Source organism: Balearica regulorum, chromosome 2 (genome assembly GCF_011004875.1).
Source record: "Balearica regulorum gibbericeps isolate bBalReg1 chromosome 2, bBalReg1.pri, whole genome shotgun sequence".
Classification (NCBI taxonomy): domain Eukaryota; kingdom Metazoa; phylum Chordata; class Aves; order Gruiformes; family Gruidae; genus Balearica; species Balearica regulorum.
This window is the reverse complement of record NC_046185.1, coordinates 23,943,415-23,965,622: the sequence shown is the minus strand read 5'-3', so window position 1 is coordinate 23,965,622 and position 22,208 is coordinate 23,943,415. Positions and strand designations below refer to the sequence as shown.

General features: G+C 36.3%; 1 protein-coding gene across 6 annotated transcripts in view; it reads left to right on the top strand.

The window, feature by feature from the left end:
* Positions 1-22,208, top strand: part of VPS13B (vacuolar protein sorting 13 homolog B) — a 486,160-nt gene that overhangs the window by 365,079 nt on the left and 98,873 nt on the right. For all 6 annotated transcript variants that reach the window (XM_075743649.1, XM_075743646.1, XM_075743650.1 and 3 more), the window contains 2 exons: positions 6,636-6,773; positions 17,705-18,103. In XM_075743649.1, coding sequence (XP_075599764.1) covers positions 6,636-6,773; positions 17,705-18,103 — 537 coding nt within the window. The remainder of the gene's footprint in view (positions 1-6,635; positions 6,774-17,704; positions 18,104-22,208) is intronic.

The window sequence follows — 22,208 nt, the reverse complement described above, 5'->3', positions numbered from 1 at the left end:
GAGGGCCTAATGAGGTTTAATTTACAGTGAATGTTGCTAAATAATATTTCCAGTTAGACTCTCTAGAAGACTGCTCTTCTTGTGTCTATATGTATGCATGCAACTGTCTCTCCATTATCTAAGGTAGTATGGGGAAAAGGACAAAAGCTAAACATAAAAGATATATTTTAACTAGATTATAATAACTGATGGCGCATATTGCCTCTTAAAAAAAACATTTCAAATGGGACTAGGCAAGCAGGCCTGATGGAAACATTGTGTGCATTACATCGCATGATGGAGACAGGCAACAGTGCAGCAGTTGAGACCTGTCTGGGCAAAAGGAAAAATATGTGATGTTTGTTGGGAAGTTTTTTTGGTCCTCCTACAGGGTGGTTTCTCATTACTTACACTAATATAGTTAAGCTTACATAGTTAAGCTATATATGAAATATGTAGATTAGATCCAACACATGCTAATAGAAACTCTGCAATATCAAATCATCATCATTCTGCGTATATGTATACACCATATACGCTGCATAAGAATATCCTAGGAATGTTTTAAAGCATTTGGAAAAATTGTTTTGAATCAATGTTGTTATGTGATTCTGAAGACTTGACTGCTGTTAGTTCAAGGGCACTAGATTCAGGACTTACAAAATACTGTGTTATTTCTTACGGCTTTTCTAAAAGAAAAAACATCTACAGTTCTGAAACAATTCTTAAACCTTGCAAGGCAGAAGCAAATACAAAATGGTATTGTGAAATTAGGAAGGTCTTATTTTTTGATGGACATTAGTTCCAAAAAACCCTTTAGGATAAAGAAAAGCTGGTAATCGTTTGGACCTAGTTATGTTTTCCATCCCTCATCTCCCATTACTGTATTTCTAAGAAATACATTGTTCAGCTGTGAATCAACAAAGACTACTCTGGAATTTAGAACTGCTTCTAAGAGGTAGTTTGATGAGAATCTGCTTTATGAAGCTTTGAATAAAATAGGGAAATTATCCTGTAAAACTGCACCAGCATGAATTTTAAAGAGAATAATAGTTAATCCTGGGCTGATGACAAAATTAAACTTACTGCCTTATGATGGTTTACTGCTTTGAACATGTGTAGAAATGAAGGTTTTAATAGTTACAAAGCCACCTATATTTTATTTGGAACAAGGGTTTTGTTCTTATTCTTGAAAGATTTCAAGCTGATAGAGCTTAAAATTCAGGATCTTGCACATTAAGCTATCACTCTTCTTTTGGGGAGAGAGAGTATTGCACAGCAGCTGAAACACCAAACTTAATCCAAAGAATTTGGCTTTTCTGTCACTAGCTGTAATATTTCTTGCTTACTTTCTGAAACATGAAAGAAATGAGAATTTCAGAATAAAATAGGAGGAAATAGACTATTTAAAAGTTAAGTATTGTCAGTCTGTTAATTAGCAGTTAGTAGCAGCACACTTCTGTCAGGCCAGTGTCTGTATTTGGGAACATTTGCCTGCCTTGGAGCTAAAGACTCAATGGTTGTGCTTTCAATTTCCGCAGTCGTCCTCTCCACCCAAGTCCACTGGCAAGTCAGTTTGTAGGAGGAGACTTATTAGGTTATTAAAATGTTAGCTCAGTTTTATTATGGTTGTCTTAAACTGCTTCATTTGTGGTTTAAATTATTTTTGTAATTGCACAGCTTCATTGCAGTGATGCTACTGCCAGGTATGAGAACTTCAAATCAAAGTAAATAAATTAATGCAATAAATATTAACTGCTTAATAAGCACCATTAAAAAGAAGAGTTGCTCCCTGAGTTTACTTGTAAGATTCTGTATAAATAGCCTGAACGATACTATAAACCAACCTTTTTTTCATTCAATGCTCATCCTACATTTAACAAAAAGGCATCTGCTAACCGTTAGTTTTTGCAAACAGAGCAGTGGCCATTTCCACTTAAATAAAAGTGGGTTCAATTGTTTTTAATGTAATCTCATAAGCCACTTTTATAAATATTTTTTTAAATCTTTATTTGCTTTGTTTCAGGTAATGTAATCCAGATACAAAATTGCCTCATTTCCTGAGCATTGTGCTCTGGGCATTCTTGAAAAATCTTTTTTCTATTTGTTTGTTTGTTTACTTTCAAAGAGGACGTTGTGGTGCTCCGTTGTTTTAAGGGAGAGAAATTTCTCAGTAAATACCTGTTATGCATGGAATTTCTTCAACTTCCGCCAACGAAGCATTTGCAAAAAAAAAAACCAGGCATTGTGAGGCCATCCAGAATCATTCTTGATTTTTATTTTATTTTATTTTTTTTTACACCCACGCCTTTGATGGCAGGGGGTCCATGAAGAGCAGATGCAGTAGCTAAGACCACATGTAACCTCTGATCTAATGGAAAGCCCAGGCTGCATGGAGAGCAGGGCAGGCTGGCTGTGGCAGGAAGTCTGATTCACTGCCTCCCTGTCAGCCTGGGCTTCCTTCGAGGCAGAGAGAGGATTTAAGGCTCTTTCCTAGCATAGCATTCAGGGAGTTCTGCTGGAACGTCACCTGTTCCCCTCCGAGTATATTTATTGTCCCGTACATCTGCATCCATCGATGGGGGGGGGGGGGGGGGGGCAGCCCCACCTGTAAAGACAAGCTGGCCTGGGAATGTACGTTCCTCAGGTTACTGTAAGTAAGTCCTCGTTTTTGAACTTCCTGACACAGCACTTGTGAGTACGCTAGCAGAAATGTTTTTCCACTTGTTCTTTAAATTCCGATGGAAACCATTTTTAAAACAAGACCAAACGTTCCACTTCAGAGTTTGAAATGCAGAGATGTTTGCAGCATCGTACTGGCTTTTAAAATTGACTGCAGACCAAAATATGATTCATCCATTGAAATAAAAGCATGTTGCAGACCTCATTTGGTCTGGGTGCAGTTCCAGCAGAACGGGCCAAGTTGCCGTCCTGCGCGCACGCTCGGTAGCCCTGTCCCCTGCCTGGCGGCTGCTGGCATACTGTGGATTGCCAAACCCCCCCATTAAAGCCTCCCATGGGCTACACCCCCTGAGCTGCCCTGGCTCTCGGCTACAAACTGGAACAAAACCACATTTCGGAGAATGAAAATCTTCAAGATGTGAAATTTCTCCTGCCTCCCTCCTTTCCTTTCCCCTTCCTCCTCTTTCTCTTCAGAAGTCTGGTCTGCTGTTAACATAAGAATGAGGGGATAGCAGGTGGAATCAAAAGCTTGCAAATTCGAATCAAATTTATGAGGATACTTCATAAACTGTGAAGTTTGGAGCTGAGGTCTGGACTAAAAGTGGCTTTGGATGTTTGTGTGTATTCAAAAATAGCCAGAGATCACTTTTTTTCTGTAAAAAGCGGGGGGAATGTGGATGTATTGAAGGTCTCAGCTTCTTAGTCTTACAGATTTTAAATTACAATCTTGGTTGTCAATCTGTGATAGTTGTCTCTTTCTTTTGCTGCCACAGACAAATTTTTCACATGGTGTAGAGGATAGAATTTCTGGCCGTGTTCACCGCTCTTCACTTCTGAAGCCTTTCTTCTCTCTCTCTTGGCTTGCTGTGGAGTAATTCTAGCCTCTCCTTTTACTTATATATGCATCCCTTGGGTTTTCTCCAGCATTTTCTTTATACAAATAACTGCAAATTTAAGTGTTGATTTTTGGGAGAATCATAGAAAATGGAAATGGAAATGACCCATTATAATACATTATTCAGACCAGTTCCCTGCTGATGCATAATTGTTCCCTATTGTATATTTTATAGTGTTCTGTCAAGTGTATTTTTAAGCATTCTGAACGTTTCCATCATTTCCTTGAGGGAGAAGAGTCCTTTTTGTAACAGCTCTCCCCATCAGGAATTCCTCACTTCTCAGCCTAAATTTTCTCTTTTTCATTCAATTTCTTCTCTGGCAATTCCTATGCCCTTAGCATAGGGATTGATTGATTGATATTGTTTTATTCCTTTCCTGATCCTTAATCTCATGAAAATGTGTATGCTGTTTCCTATGTTAGAAGGTATTTTAATCAAGATACACAGGTCTTTTGACCTTTGATGTAAATTAATTTGTCTACCTAGATACATTTTATAGCTCCAATTTGGAACTCCCTTCAAGTTTTTCACATATACACCAGCACCGTCAGTTTCTACACCTCTGGATTTTAGCTTTCTTCTCATCATGTAAAAATTTGTTTATTGACCCATACCTGGCATATTTGGATGTACAGTTACCCAGGTTCCAAATTAACCATATGCTACGGCCTTGGAAGCACTCAAACTAGTTCTTTGCATGGCCATTTGGGATTATTACCTCTGAGGCAAAATTGTGTCAATGCAACTATCCTGCTTCCAGAATTAGCTCAGTTTCAGAATAACAGTTTCACTTGAACTAAAAAAAAACAAAAACAGCAACAAAAAAACCCCACCCCACACAAAAAACTGTGCTTGAAATCAGTAAGGCCAGTGCTGGGTTAAAAGTAATATATTTTGTTGGACTCAGGCTAATTTTGTCCATTGAGGTTTCTTTGTGTTATGTTCATAATCTGTAAATTCTGGAGTCCTTCTCATTATTCATGTACCCCAGCCCTGCAGCGCCCCAGGTAATGAAGAGGTGACGGTGCTGCGCTCCTTGAAGAGATGACAGAGCAAAATAATCTCCTGAGAGCCCCATGTTTCCTTTGTTTTTTTGATTCTGTGCGTACGTGCTGCAATTCCCAGTGCCCTGAGGGCAATGTTTGTATAGCTAATGTATTATGTCATGCAAACATTTTCTGCTATGTAAGTTCTTTTCATCAGAGATATTTTCATCTTTAAACAGCTACAACTTTGAAATAATTATAAGGTATTTTATAACATAAACACATCTTTGGATAATAGGAATACCTGTAAATGTATTCTTCAAATTAAATGTTTGACTAAATTTACTGGATTTTCTGAAAAGCCCGTGGATGATCTATATTGCTATATACAGTATGTCATGATATCTTTCAGAAATGAGACAAAATCATGGTATATTGCAAAATTTTGCCCCGTATTGGTACACCTAAGTGTTTTATATTAATACATCTGGAGGAAGAATAACTTAGAGATCAGTTTAATTCATTCAATGATGTTCATTGCACAATGTTCAGTAATTTTTACAATGCTTTACACTACATATTCTGAAAAACATTAACATGTTATTTATGATGAGCTACTAGCATGAAACAAGATATTATGGTATAGATCCATGGCAGAGATAACATCCTTGTTCAGAAGAACTACAAAACTATATTTTGGAAAAGATGTGTACTTTGGTGGTAAAGATTTTATATTATTTCTATTTTCAGTATACTAGGCAAACTGCAGACACAGGAAACAAGATATTCCCTAAAGCAGTTACTATAGAAAAGGCAGTGTGCCACACCATTCTGGTTAATATAATTAAAGGAAAGGGCTAAGAACCATAAAAATGTAGAAATTCACATGGAAAATACACAAGTCTGTTGTATGCAGTGACAGCTCTTAAATAACTGTTGAGAGCTGACTTTATAAATGTATAGCGGGTATAAAGGGACAGAAAGGCTGTAATGTATATGCCATGCAGTACAAATACTGCTGTAAAGTCATTGCCTGAAAATTGATCAAATAAAAACTGAAGAATGTGCTAACTTTTGATCTTTTCCATATAGATCTAAAGTCATGATCAATTGGTTTCAGTAAGTTCTTTGAAATCACATAAGGGTTCATATGTGCCAAGTTTTATATGAATCACATGATAAGGTCAAGAAATACAAATTCCAAAGCTGACTTTATATACCCAGTCCACATATGACTGTGATACCGCGATACCATATGTTGACTATAATAGTGGGTATGTAAATACTGTTTTTGAAAGAAATCCTTTCAGGAAAACTCAAATAAAGCAATTATAGCAGTTTTTAATTGACTGAAAATGGCAGAGAATAGCATCAAGAAAATCTCCTTTAATCATTAAGGATGAGGCAGACATTCAATAATTAACATAACAGTCTTGATAATAAAGAATAACTGATTATTTGAATTTAAGACCGTAGTGCCAGAATTGAGGACTATTATAATCAAGGTCATGAGTTGCTAAAGATTAAAAAGCCTTTTTACAGTACTGGTATTGCCATTTGTGATTAGCTGTTGAGTGAAACTCCAGAGAGAATGATATAACCACATTGCCATTATGCTCTATTTCTCAGATCTGGTAGCATTCTGGTCTTTTAACCTTTATCATTTATCTTTCCGTTATTGTTTTCTCTACCTGGCAATGAAAATACCGTCTAGAAGTAACAGGTTTTGAGCACAGATTCTCTTGTAAGGACTGCCTAAGTGTCATCATAAAGAGCACAGAATTTTAGCTTTAATTAAAGTCATCTGGCGGTAACTGATGTCTTTTACTTATATTTTGCTTGATATTTTTGTGGGTTTTCTACATTTTGTGTAATTATAGCTTTGCCCTCTTGCCTGTGTATGCATGCATTGTTATACACATGCATCTGCCTGTAGGCACAAATGCTATGTGTAACAGTAGTATTAGGAATATTATTTACTGTGTTACATTTTAAACTCTTTAATTTTATTTAATTAGTTTTGTATGCAGCATTTTGTTATGTATCATATTCCTGATATATCATTAATGACTATGTTCATTATCACCTGTAGATCCTGGGAAGACTCTACCAGAAGCTCTGGATTATTGCAAGGTTTGGTTGCAGACAGTAGCAGGAGAGGTAGATGCTAAAAGTGGAATTCCGCCTCCTCTTATCACTGTGCAAATTAAAGATTTCCTTAATGGACCAGGTAAGCATTGCACTTTAATCTCTCTTTTCCAATCTAACCCATTTGTAGATGTGCACACATAATCACACACATTAGATAATCAGAAAAATGTTGTATTTCTCGCTAATGAATCTGAAATTTTCCTCCAGCAGTTACCCTGAATTGAAATCAAAGTTGAGGAATGGTCACATCTGGACCAGTCGTAGGTTTAAGGTCTAATTATTTACTTTCTTCCCAAGGTAAATTTAGAAAATGTACTCCTCAAGAAGGCTGAGGTTAGCAAATTCCCAATGGAATGAAACCTATCCGCTTCTAGTCCTAGAACAACTGAAATTTTATTAGTTATGTTTACGAAAGCTGACTTTTAAAACGTTTCTGAAGATTTTTATAAGCCACCTTCTCTTGGGTTCTTTGGAATCTGGATACCTGGTATTGCAAATTCTTATCATCTAAAGTGTTGATGCTGTAAATTTTTTAAAAATAGTGATACTGTGTTTCTTTAAATAACACAGAATATAAGTAGTATAGTATGAAGGTTTATTAGCATTTACTTAAAATAATGTGACTTGAAGTTTCGCTCCTAGAGAAACTCCTGCAAATTGATGGCATCCATTCTCTATTTTGTGAATTACGTATTTATAACTACGTTACTATGTAGGATATAATTGAGGTTATATTAAAAGTTAGAAAGTACATTTACATTTACCTGTGCCACCATAATTCATTTCTCTTATGCATATTTGTTATAATTTGTTTAATTTTGTAACTTGTTGTTGTTTTTTTCCCTGAATATCCTTACTTCACTCACCACACAGAATGAGCTGTTACCAGTCATTTAGTGAGCAACTCTTCAGTACTGGGTTTTCCTATTCATTCATTTACCTGTTCGTACAGTCTTACAGCACAATATCTTAACCTGGCTCTACAGCAGAATTACTTATTTCCTCTGTGTTGCTTACTGCTTTAGGATCTGAACACTACAGAAATACTAATTTACCTATGCAACCCTCCCATGGGTGATGGAATAGTATGCCCTTGCCATTTCACAGAAAGCAGCTGAGGCACAGGGAAGTTAAAGGTTTTCACATTATATTAAGGCTGTCAATTTAAAACACGCAATTTAGTTTTTCAAGGTACTTAAAAATATAGATATTTTGATGTTGGAAACACAGTTCATATTGTCTTTGGGTGAAGCAGTAATCACTTCTGCATATCAGACCCCAGGACATCAAATAGAACAACCAGAGAATAAGACATACATATTTACCTGCTGACTATAAATACTGTGGTTAAGTAACTTGAAAATTAATTTTTTTGCATACAGGCAGGCAGAAATCTCAATGAAAGAACAAAGTACATGAACTCATCATTGCCCCTTTTTTTTGTTTTCTTTGCTGCCTTGAAAGCATTATTTTAAGAGAAGATTTTAAAACCACCTGACAACGCAGAGTTATATTGATCCCTATTTGGCTTTATTAATAGGACTTTGAACCTTCAGACCTACTGCATGTTCTACAACCATTTGAACTAAAGGCTTAGTTGATAGTAATAGTAGATTTTCATTCTAATCATGACCAGCACAAGAAGGGTAGAGATATCTCCTATTAGTGGCCTTTATAGATAGCTGATGAAAGGAGAGGAATATCAAGAGTCAGGATTTTTTAATACCATTTGAAAGCCAAAAGGAAAATGTATTCTCTCTCAAGGCTACGATCTTTTGGTCGCTGCTGCCAGATTGGTTTTATTTTATCCTTTTTTTTTTTTGCAGTTTTTTTGTGTCCTCTCTCCCCACATCTGGCAGATTCTCATATTCCCAGACCCTTGTCTGTGCATTCCCCTTTTCTCAAGGTTCTCACTGTATTTTCTTCACGCAGCCTTTTTATTAAATTTATTACATTACACACCTGACTGTTTTTCCCTGATACTCTCCTGTCAGTAGGACAGACTTCTAACTAAACTAGCAAACATGGAAGTTGGGACCAGCTTCCAAAGTACATATTCACAAGTAGTCTAAGCGTCTACCCCGTTCTCAACGATTCAGTCAGATCCCAAATCGGTATTATATCTCTCTCCTCCATGGCATCTGGCTAAATAGGGAACTGAAAAACCATAAATTAATGCATCATAAACTTCAGTCTATTTATTCTCTCAAAGCATATAAAACTTCAGAGATTTCCTTCAGCATCAATTCTTAGCCAAAAGGCGGGTTTTTTATCATCTTTTGCTGCTAATTGGAACTATCATTACACATGATTCAACAGTAATTACTCTGAATTTTAATGAAGTATTTTGCCGATGTAATATAACAAAACAGCTCTGCATTCCTTTGCAGATTTTTCTGACCTCAGCTGTTGCCACTATGAGATCCTCTTCAAATAAACTAACCTTCACCAAGAAGCCTTCCTTGGGGGCTGGAGGTTTCACTGAATGAGTAATGGAAGGTGCTTTCCGCATGTGATTGTGTCAGAACAGCACATGCAAAGAGTTACGAAAGCCTGACAGCTCCTCAGCAGGCTACTGGAAAATAAGTTACTAACTCTCCTGGGGTGAAGTCCTCTAACCACAACTTCTTCCAGAGTGAGGTAGCTTGGCCGTCAGCAGGCCTGGAGAAAGTGTCTACATCACCAGATCCTCACTAGGCTGGCAGTTGTTCATTGAGGACAAGAACCTCAGCAAAACTCCTGAGAGCTCTTGTAAGGTCACCAAAGAAACGATATTTGTGATGGGAGACATCACAGTTAATAAATTGGAAAAAAAAATAAATGCACACTTATGTTGTAGGCCTCGAAGTCCTACTCTGTTTTTGGTGACCACTTGGCAAATAATGCTGCTACTAACCGGTATATTTTCTAAGGACATACTGTGTGTTTTCAGATTCATTGAGATATATATATATGTTCTATAACTGCAGTAAGTAAATTATTAAAATGCATTGGATGCACTAGTAGATGCTACCTGTTGGGTGCAGTTGATCTGCTGTTCAGAAAGCACATTTTTAAAAGCCATGCATATACAGACAAAAATCTGGACGTAGCAGTTGTGATAACGATACAGTTTTCTGTATAGATTTTAAGTGTTCAAAGTTCAGTGGTTTAATTGTCATGTCATTTTTCTTACAAATACACTGTTGGTGTGCTGAGGTTGAATTTCAAATATAGCAATCAAGCATGCCTGTGTTTTATGATGCAAACTACTATGCAAGCAGTTAAAAGAAAAAATCTGCAAGTGGTTCCCAGTGTTTGCTGTGTGAGATAAACCCAGTACTCCTTGTAAATAGTTTGTCAGCTGATGTAGATAAGTAGATAGCGTTCCACAGAAAAATCTTATGGTTTCACCACACAGGAAACCAGGTTGTCAGTCCATATTAGCTTGGAGATCAAAAAACTACAGCAAGTAGCTAAACTTGGAAACCACTAATTAAATGAGAATAACAGGATACATTAATGCACTTCTTGCCACATGAGTTGATTATTTTGTACATTTTTGGCAACTAAAGAAAAATGATATTTCTTCCAGATTTAAGGTAATAGGATCCTAGGAGAAATAAGCATTCATCATCAGGCCTGTGGGAACAGACCTCAACTTTAACCCCACAATGTATTAAAGGACTATTCTTTCTCTTTCTACAGTAACTAATTATTTAAAATTTTTTAAATTCCATCTACATCAGTTTACATGACCCTCTCTCTTTAATATTCAGTCTGTTACTGGATTGTACATCTAATTCTTGTCCAATACATATAAGTGAACTGTTTATTGCTTCAGCATTAGATATTATTCATTAGGTGAGGAACAAATATGACCATCTTGTTTTAATAGTTTTTGAAAATTTATTATCTTTACCCTCTTTTGTCCTCTCTTTGGATTTTTTATTTTTTTACATTGACTATGCTTTCTTAGCTATAAAAGCTGTCTTTGATGTATTCTTTCTGCAAATGATACGAAACATGTTTATGAAGTACAGCTTTATACAATTGGCCTTAAAATACTTATACACGCAAAATATAGATGGTTTATGAGAAAGTCCTCTTCCCCCAGCAATTTCTTGGGAAGGCGTTAGGCTAGGTGTGAATTAACTGCGATCCATGATACTTTGCCTTTCAAAATAATTTCTACAGAAGAAACTATCCAGACAAACTAAGAAATACCGTGCCCCACTGAAAGATGAAGTGAGAACCAGGGGACCTGGGGGATTGCTCTTTCCTGCCAGTCCCTCCCTGGCACGGCGTGGACACCGCGAGGGGCACAGCGCTCCATCTAGGGTTGTGTGTCAAAAGCAACAAACAACACTGCACCCTGGCACTCTCTCTGGCTTTTTCCCCCCTGTTTGCAAAGGCAACAGTTGTATCCATTAGCAAGGTCAGTGGTTTGGAGAAACCTGGAAAATAGCAGCTACCAGAAACCCACTAGAATAATATCTCCAGCAGGTGATAGATTAGTTGGAACAAATTGGAACCATTGCACTTCAGCAATCCTGGTTTCTTTCAAGCTGTTTTAAAAATGTCGTCATTTTAATACACAATATCAGCCCTGCGGAACAGTCCACAGCAGGTTAATTTGAATCATATGATGTATCACTGCCCTCAGCTGACATGAGCTCCGTTCCATGTGTGAAGCCATAATAAATCCATTCCCAACCGAGGCAAATTCCCTGTGAGAAGGTGAACTAATCCAGGCCTCACACTGGCATGTTAGCCCTCCGTAATTGAAAGCAGGGCCACCTGTTCCCAGCACAGTTAGCCTATAGAGAGAAAATTAGCATTAGATCAGATACTTAATATATTGAAAAATCATTCATACTACTTGCAAGTTCAACTGTGGGCTGCTTAGCATGACATCATATATAAACCTAGGAATGTGCCCACTTGATCCCAGTTTAACAGTTTTGTTAACCATGGTGTTTGTTAACTTTGAAATGAGAATTTTTTGATTTAATGAGAGCTGACACGTGAGAAGGGGAACTAGCCAGGGTGCAGACTTTTCTAATTAACTCTGGGTCATTTGCAAAACTTTGGAGCTTTCTAGTAGGGTTTTCTTCCCTTTGCTCTTTTACAAACAAGTTTTTAAAGTACTGACACTGTAGCCATGAAATGATATTTATTTGATTAAAAGGGCAAAGAGAAATATTCCAAACAGGTGTACCGGCCTGTAGGTATTGCTTTGGTTTTGACACATCTATTGTCTTTAATATCAGTGTAATAATGCATAAAATTATCAAAGTACCTTTCTAAAAGCAGCATCTACAACACTTATTTTAAATTTAGTTTCTTAAATGCCTGAGTACTGAAAATGAAAACTGCACACCGAAGCCACGTGGATAAGTTGGAAAATATTTCCTTGGTATCTTTTTCAGTGTAATGACATTCTTTTAAAACTTACTTCAAACATTTGCTCAATTTTCTGAAATCCTCTTTGCTTTCTTTTTTTTTTTTTTTCATGTATGTCTTAATATAGATATATTATTCAGCAGCTAAGCAAATAATAAAGAGTTAGTATTTATGGGGTTTTTTTCTTTTCCACAAACGTGCTCCATGACCTGGCACAATTTATTTCATCTCACCGTATTGTGCTTCAACTTCCCTGACTCTCTGTTGAGAGAGATAATGTTTCCCTTAGCTGGGGTTTTGCTTTCATGGTAGTGCCTCCCAATGCCCCCATTATAGTTTTTGGCCTCACCACACAACCCTTGACACACTTCTGTAGTGTATTTGGTAGTTGCACAGTTGCTTAATTTCAGTCAACACCCTATGAACAGCAGTAACCCTCCATCCTTTATTAATGATGTCTTCAGCCTTCTTGATGTACAACAATTTATTTTGGTTCAGTTGTGACGGTTTTAAAAAATTGATAGAATTACATCACTCTGAGCTTTGTCTCAAGATCTCAAACCCAGGCACTGGCTAGCTAGAGCTGTTAATGAGTGTCACCTTCGCGTAATGTCAATGACATACTAGGTGAAGGAAGTAGGAGTTATTACTGCTGGGGAACACCCCGCATGGCTCGAGTTGATTCAGCTCCCTGAAGGCTGTAGTTTGCCGTGTTGGCCTTACAGAGCTGCTTCTGTGGGGCTGCAGCACACAGACTGCAGTAGGTAGAAATACCGAGCAGTGACTACCAGCCTCTTCTAGACTAATTGGCATCTGTCTTACAGAAGCAGAATACAAGATGGACTGCAGATGGCCTCTGAAGCCTTGTCTCAAGTTTCTGCCTTCTTTTCCCTTGATCCAAATTGGGAATGATGAATTAGAGGATAAAAACAATTCATTTGGATTCTTCTTGCTTTTCAATTTCTTTTAATTTGTCTCTCTTTTGATGCCTGACCGGGGACAATTGAGAACAGTACAGCTAGTCTTTTCTTTACATCTCTTTCTCTTTCCTATTTTTATAAATTTAATTTTTGCAATTCAGCCATTTCCCTGTTACTGAACGGCCACCCTGACTCCAAATCAGAATCAGGGCTCAAGATTACCTTTACCTTCCTCAGATTTCCTCTGCTTAAACTCCCTACATCAGGATGGGTGGCTCCCAGAGAAAGAATATTGCTGGTGGTAAAATGTTTTATGCCTGTTGTCTGCTCCTCTCCTGTTTAGGACTAGGAAATTCAATCCTCCTAGGAGTTTAGGGCAAATAGTAGTTTCTTCTATAGCAGTATTTATTAAGAAGTTTAATATTTTACAGCCACCTTGGAGTAGGGGAGAGCAAGACCCCTGTCCAACCTGAGGGAGAAAGACCTGGCCTTTTCTATATTAGCTATGAGAAGTAAAAGAGCCACTGTGGAATGAGGGGTATGAGAAGTGACCAAATTCTTGGAAAATGCCTTATTTTTCTCTCTCACAGTTCAACATTTCTCATAGTCTGTGAAAAGATCCCAGTCTTATAAATAAAGCTTATAAATAATTTTCATGGAATTTACTTTCTGGTTTTTCAGATTAAGAGTATACTATGGTAGTTTATTAGTCATAGAAATAGTAACCTGGTGTACATTAAGTTATGGCACATATTAGAATAAGCCCACTGACTTCAGTGAGAGCTGGGATTGACCTAAAGCAACTTGCTAGGAGTTCTGTTATTTTTGTGTTGCTTATTCATCCTTAGCACACCAAATAAAACGTCCTTTTGAATAATATCATTATCCCAAGTTCACAGAATAAAATTGTATCTTCACAGTACAAACCTGAATGTTATGGAGAACAAGGGTAAAATACTCATAATTCTGAAATTTTTTATCTGAAGCTCTGAGTAATAAAATGACAAAGAAATTGTTTCAGACAGAAATTTCTGAGTGCTGCTTATAGGTTTTCTTTTATAGATGTTATGATTTTGTTCAAACAGGCCATATTGAATCCATTGGGTTTTTTGTAATAGATTTCAAAATACATAATAAATGTAAGTAATATGATGACTAATGGGTCAAGTGAAGTTGGAACTTTTTAAATGAGAAAATAGCTGGAAACAGTTTTCAGGAAACTATTCCAGTTGATTTTTGGTCCCCCACAAGGTGTACATTAACATAAACTCCGTAGAATCGCCTCTGGGACCTGAATTCCCTCTCTGATTTCATTATTGCAATGTGATTCCTTTCCTTTCGCTGTTAAGTCATCTCCTGGTGTGGTGGGAGCGTATAATAAGTGTAATTTATTTATATATATCTAATCTCCTTTTAACTCAATAGTTATTTCATCATTCTGTTTCCTAGTAGCTGTTCAGAAAGTTGTGAAGGGTAATTAGAAACTAATAATTGACAGACATGGATTTACTGGGTAATCTAAAGAGATGTAGTGAAGAAATTGAGAGAGAGAAAAAACAATTCAAATTCTACACTCAAATGCTACACTGTAATAAAAAAAATATTGCTTTGATATCATCTAGTTCAGTCTGATTTAAACATAACCAGAAATAACTCGAACGCAATCTATTTACAAGCGCAGTAATGTCTTTGCTATTTATTTGCTGGAAATAGATAACGACTGGCAAAATAAGTTATTGCTATTATGTCTTAAATCTAAAGAAAACAAGGGGTATAATCGTGGTACCCAGTCACTAGTAGGCAAAGGAGAGACTGATGTAATTGAGGAGTTAAAGGTGGCTTTGAGCTACCTTTTGCCCTGTCCTGATTCTGATGTAATTTTGGACAATTCAGAGTTATTTGAATTAGAGGAACCTGTGTTTTCCTACCAGTACAGAATCTGCAGTGTTGTCTGCTTCCCAAGGTGTTTAAAATCATCTAAAAAGACTGTTACCGTTGGATTTTGCACCCTGGAAATTTTAATCCAGCTGCATCCAGATGACCCTTTACTTTGTAACATCTTTTTTTAGCCCATTTTACATGACTGGAGAAGCTGCTGAACATCTATCTTCATCAACTGCTATAAATAACTCTTCATATTTCATCGGTTTTCACCGTTTCTGTCCATCAAATATGTTTTTCTTAGAAGGAATGTTAAAGTTTCTTTTACATTGCTAAGTATAAAGTGTAAAACAGAACAAAGACTAAAACCATGTTGATTGCTCAACTGGATTTTTATTTTTTGAACATTTTACTTAAAATGGCAAAAAATCTCCTTACATAATCTTTCCCCAGTTGTAAAAATAACCTATGTCATTATGAGATAGTTAAAACATTGGCAGTGAAGGTTCCAGAGTTACATTTTCTGCAATTATGCTTCTGGCTGCCACCAACTTCTGTCAGGGCTGATTCACTGGGTAGCCAAAACCATCTAATCTATTTTACTCCTGTATTACTACATCACTAATAGGGAAATTTAAGGCGATAAGTGACTTGTTTTGAAAGTGCCTAAATGGTTCAGACACCCAAATCCTCGTGTGAGTTGGATTTCAAACTTGGGTCACTTTAAAAATGCTGCTCATTTGTTTTGTTGGGTTGGGTTTTTTTTGTTGTTTTTAACATTTCATTAGAATAACACTCCTTGCCATTTGAATATCATAAGTAGATTAGTATTGTAATGTCACATGGGTCTCTACTTTCTTCATAAGTCTCCTTTCTCCATTCAAAGGGAGGAGAGGACCAATGATCTGTGCAAAAAGGCAGGCGAGGCTTGGGGTATTCTTTAGCGCCAAGAAGGGTGGAGGGATTTTCAAAAGTCTTGTGACATTTTTTCTTCCCTTGGTTTTAATTAAAAAATAGCGGTACATAAGTATTTTGAAAAATATTCCCAGTTGATCATGTGTCGTTTTGTATGCCTAAAAATCTTGCTCTCTTCTAATGGCCAGCTTCCTAGCTTTGATACTTGCCTTTCTACTAGGCCCACATGTTAGCTAGTGTTTTGCCACGGTTTCTAGTGCAGCATGGAAGCTTTAACACAAGAGAAAGCATTTTCAGAAAACCATTAATTAAAACTGTAAGTTACAATTAAAGGTTTTTCAGTCTTAAATTTTAGTTAGCTGTGGCTTGTGGAGTACTACGGACTTTTTTCTAAAATTGTTTTGGGATTTTTAATTCAGCTATACAAATCTTACATGGCTATGAATATGTTTCTCTTATCTTTGTAGAAAAAGTGCTAGTTTATAATTCAGAGATTTATCTATTCAGATACCAAAGCACCTAACTGAAATTTAGAACCCCCAGATGTTTTGGGAGGTCAGAAAAGTGCTTTGTCATGTGCCTGGGACTCTCTGAAGTCAGGAGAAGCCTGTGCTTAAGAGCAGCTCTGAAGTTCTGCTCTTGCAGCCCTTTACCTTTGTTGTAAAAATTTGTAATTTACCTAAAGAGCGGGAGAATCAAGCTCATCAGTTTGCATCAGCATTAAGAGTAGAACGTGATCCTGGACAGCTTGAAACTAGGTCCTAATTTTGGTGAAATATTCATTAATCTGTGTAAAACGTTCAGCAAAGTGTTTCCTATGTATAGTTATAATGAAACTTGAAAAGAAGTAGTGCTGTTTTCTCTGAACATTTAATCTAGTTTAGATACATGTACAGAATTTTAATCATTTTTGGTTCTTGGGGGTGGGGTGGAGGGAATCAAACAGCAAAGTGAAAAGCAAACTTTTCCCTTGCCCAGGGTAGCTGTCTTATTCATTATTCAGTGAAAGTTGAATTTTAAATGAAAAATTTGAAAAACTAAGTTAAAGCTGCATTTCTGTAATGAAGTGTAACGTACTGATAAAAAGGCAGATAGCAGCATAGAAATAAGTTTCAACCATCATAAAATCCTGCTTCCCATCTGTGAAATAGTCTTGGTAATTGCAACATCTCAGCTACTAAGATATTGTTGTTGTCAATGTTGTTCATATTAGTTGTGATTTCTAAAAATGCTGTGAAACTTTTAGCAGTCTGGGAAGTACTAAAATTCTTTGCAAAAGAGACAAAGAACATTTTAAAAATATATAGGTTATTCATTCCAATCTCCCTGGGAGAAAAAGAAATCTAAACATACCTCAGTTTTTATATTTGCTTTTATTTCACATCTCATCTTGAAAGTGCATTGAGGAATACGGCATATTAGCTGTGTAGGAAACAACAGAATATACATGTTATTCAGTCATTTAAATGTGTTGAAAATGTTTGCTGCTGGCTTTGGAGTTTAGTCAAATTGTTCTACTGGATGTAAAACTCAAGTGAATATGAAGTATATTTTCATTTCGACACAAAAGGACTAATGTATTTACCCTCCTACACACTTGCATAAAGTGTATGTCTTTCAGATAGCCGTGGTGATCCCTGGGGAGAAACAAGGAAATAAGATCGATGTTGGGACGTGTTTCTTCCTTTAAAAATGTATATAGTGAAAATTGCTTATAGTACTTCTCATGATGTTTTAATTCAGATTTATTTCTAAAAATATTGTTTCATTATGTTTTACCTTTGTTTCAGTCCTTTTAATGAATCATGGCAGAAATAACATTATCTCCACTAAATGCCTAATATTTTTATATTGCTTGATTAATTGCACTATAGCTTCTCATATTTCTTTCTCCAATTCCCTCCTACAGCTGACATAAATTTGGACATATCAAAACCTTTGAAAGCAAGTCTCAGTTTTGTCAGACTTGATCAAATAAACCAGTTTTTGAAGAAAATCATAACCACAAACGATGATCAGCCCAGGAAGGAGGCTGCTCCGTCAGCTGGCATCATTCCAGATGAGGATGTCACTTCAACAACCAAACATCCTGGTACAAAGGATTTGCTACCTGCCGTGCACACCAACGCTGCTTCAATACAAGAAAATTTGTGGCGAGCCCTTTCCTGCTTCCAGAAAATTTCCATTCACACTGTTCAAATGGTTGTTTCGATGGAAACCATCCCACATCCCAGTAAACCTTGTTTGTTAGTCTCTTTATCAAACCTCAGTGGGAGCCTGAATATTAAAAGTGGACATAAAACTGCAGGTAAGAGTTTTTGAAAGTTGGAAGTGCTACTGATTTGTTCAAGAGGTGGTCTAATAACCATTTTAAAGCGTGGGGCATAGAGGGGAACTCCTCTAGGTAACGTAATAAATCCACAACAGAAAATAGCAAATCCCTGATAGACTCCATTACCTGAGTTTTCCTTTCAGTGGGGCAGCACCCAAGAGTGCTTAATTTTGTAGTTAATATCCCCTAGCTTGTAATTACTAATTTATTGATGTAATTCTGGCTGGAATACTGGTTACAAGAACCCCTATTCTGGTATTTTGGTAAGTCAGCACATACTTCAAAGGGCAAAAGTTTGACAGTTTTCACTCTAGAACTACTTTTTCTTGATAGGACCCTATATTTCTGTTTTAAAAAAAAAACCAAACACAAAAATAATTGTTCAGAGCCCTGGCATATGCTACTATGTAAATATTGGGTCATACCATTATTCTTATCCAGGCTTATGAAGTTTCAAATTTTTACATGCTTCCTCTGCACAGCTGAGAGTCACCCAGGGAAAATGGGCGCTCCAGCCTCATTACTGCAGCACTGCAAGGAAACTTTACACCTTGGGTACAATTAACAAGATACCAGAGACTCATTTAAAATGAAGACATTTTGAATGTCTTTGTAAATTGTTTTATTAGTCTTGTAATAAAATTAATAAGATGGTACATTTACACGATGTGGAGATGAGCCAGATGTAGGTAGTTGGCAGAGTAGCTTGCGAGGTAAAATGGTCTGTAGCTGAGAGAAACAAGTTGTAGGCCAAGCAAGGTGGTGATTTATTTCTTTTTCATCAGAAATATTTCTCCTCAGGCCAGCAAATTTCAGTGCTTCTTTATTGTTTTAAAAGTTAAAAATGAAAAATTTAAGGTTCATAGGACATGAAAGCCTGTGAAAGTGCTGGAGCCTGAAACTCTTTATTTATCCATAAATAAACAGCAGTACAGGCAGAAACAGTGCCTGCGTTCCCACGCTTTTCCAATCGGATCGCAGCCCTAGCATAAAAAGCACTGCAACCGAGTAAAATGCCTTTCTAATGTTCTTTAAATAGTTCTAGTTTTCTTTCTGTGTAATAATCCTCTTTCCTTCCGTCACTCCCCCTCTAGCATTTCTACATTATGCGTCCCGTGGTACATTACAGTGTCCACAGCAAGCTTCAATATATCAAAGCCGAGCCTGTTCCGTCACTGTACTATAAAGCAATTTGGCAAACTCAGCAGTGTATATCACTTGCCCTGGAGTTTTTCATCCTCCCAGAAGGAGGACGTACCTTGCATGTTAAGCCTCGGAAGCATTCTGCTACGAAGTTCTGTTTCTTAATTCTTCTGGCAGCCTGAGGAAGCCAATCTTTGTTTTTCATGTCACAAGCTATACATGAATCTTCAGTATATTTGTAGTCTGGCAAGTGTTGTTAAGTAAAGCAATACTGATGCTGAATCAAATGAAAATGGAAATTAGTTAGTCTATATGAATAACTTTCATAAACAGACAATAAATAGATATCAACAGACTCTTTTCAGTTTTTTCCTAGTTAAAATTGCCTTATCTTTGCTTTATAAAAAGAAAAATACATGTGCATGAGGTTTTGCATGCTATTATGACAGTGTAATAAATTGTTTTAAGTTTCAAGAAATGCAAAAGACACACTTCCACAAAACTGATTGAAACTGTCAAAAATTCTTTTAATAAATTGTTTGGATTTTTATTTAAAATTATTAATTTGAAATCGAAGTGCTGATAAAAACCAAAGTGGAAGTTATAACTTCAGGAAAGAAGATGCGTTACTCAGTGGGAGAGAAATGGTATTATAATCTTGTGCTAAAAATACTTTAGAAGAATACCACAGTTACTAACTAGATTTGTTTTATTATTGCAAAGAAATTATGCAAGCTAACTCAATTTAAAAAAAGTGTAGTAGCTGTGTCCTTGGGAGCAAGGAGTATTTAAATATGTCAGTTCTTCACTACTTTTCTTTTTACAAAAGGTTTTATAGATATACCTTTTGAGCTGAACAGGGTTAATGTCAGAATTTTTTTTTTTATAGAATGAAACTAATACACAAATACTTCACTGTGTCTTTGATTTTACAGTCAAATAACTATTGTGACCATCTGCAGCAGCTGCATTTTACGAATTATTTGCTGAACCAAACTAAGCACAATGACAAAAGTAGTCATCTCAGATGTACTGTTAAAACAGAGGAAGAAAAAGGAGCATTGCTTGCCTTTTGTACAGTATGGCCATCTGCTGTACAGATGTTATTATATAGAATGACTTCAGATACAATAATTGTAGAAAATTTTCATTAAAACCTCAACAATTTGCACTTGTTTACTTGAATCTGCATAACTCCCCAGTGAGACAACACAATACGCTTGGGGTTTCTTTGGTTCTCACTAGCTTTCTCTTTGATCCTTTTTGATGTGCTGACTTTAATAAACATAGTTAAAAACACTGTTCAAAAACATCATGGAAAAAAACTACAAAGGAACAATTATAGCAGTAGAAACTACTCTAATCCCTTACTTACGCAAGCTATTTTTAGTGAAATATGGGGTTTTTACACATTTTATGTGGCAGTGTTTTATAAACAGTGTAAACGTCCCCTTTGCCAGATGAGTTTTAATGTAGGAGATGAAGTTGGTTTGTAAGGAATCCTATTTGCTAGGAATTATTTAGCAAAAAAACCTTGCAAGAACGTATTATCGGCATTTTTCCTCCCTTATAGGGAGAAAACAAAAGTGCGTGACCTTGTGTAATGCTTTGATTTTTTTAGCTGAAATTAAGAAAGAAGCTTGCCATGCAACTTTTTTTTTTAATTATCAGTTTTCCATCTAGGTTTTCCTGGTTTAATCATGGAAGCTAAAGGCCCTCTGTTTTAATTTTTCTTCTTAATTTCTTATGAAAGTAAAAAAATGTAGCTCCTGAAAAACAGGCTAATTAGTTAAATTATTTCACTTCTAACAAAATAAATTGTAAGTGTTGAACACTCACGCTGCAGTTGAACCAAATTAAAACACCTCCATTTCTACATATCCTGCTGCACTGTTATACAACCCTAAACCTTTAGTGTGTCAAGGGACTTCATTTTTTGGACATGTTTTAATACAACAGTTACTTATAACAACATGGTTACTGTTTCTGCTAGAATACTTATGTTCTCCTCTGTACTTACGGTGAAATCCTGAGTATTTTGGTTTTAGCAAAGTAATACTATTGTAGAATGTGATGCAGTGTATTGGCAAAAAAACAAACCAAAACAAAATCCCTTTCCCAAAACAAGATATTATTCATTTTACTTTAGAAGAGGCTACCAGTAAAGTTTTTCTGATACCCTTAAGGACAGGAGTTTAAGTCATACTGATGTTAAATAAAATAATTATCTGTAGTAATTTTATATTTTGTGGCTTAGAGTTACAAGTTAAAACGTGTACCCATTTCATACAAGCAAATAGCAAACATTTAGCTCATTTTTGGCAGCTTATTTGTACTGTTACAACTATTGTTAGACCTGGTTCAGTGATTATTGTCCTCTTCTACAACGTGGCTAGAGCTCTCAAGTGCCATGTACCCGGTCAGATTTGACATTGCTTGGTATCACACTTGAGGTATGTAGCTCACTCCAGAACAGTCACATGCCATTAAAGTTGAAATATTTTTTAGCAATAAATACTAGGAAATAGAATGCAATTCTGAACAGATGGCTTTCAGTTAATTTAGGTTTGGTGTTGAAATTAGCACTACCTACCTGCCAAAAGAGCAGAGAAATGACAGAAGTTGAGGACTGTACTCTCCCCAGAGTGAAAAACAGCAAGAAGCCTGTAGCCTCTCAGCGGAGCCTTATTTTGCTCTGGCTGGACACAGGAGGGAAGTCTTGCTGTTCAGTGTCTGAACCAAGAGAGTTACGGACATAAAATATTCCAAAGATCATAGACAGAATTCCCCAGCCCTTTGTCTCGTATGCAGAGATGATTACTTCAGCATATAAATAAGGGGAAAAAATAAACACTAGTTGAGCGTATGATAATCTCAAGTATTTTTACTAAACGTGAAAGAAATTACATACTTAAGATACTTTACAGAAATATTAAAA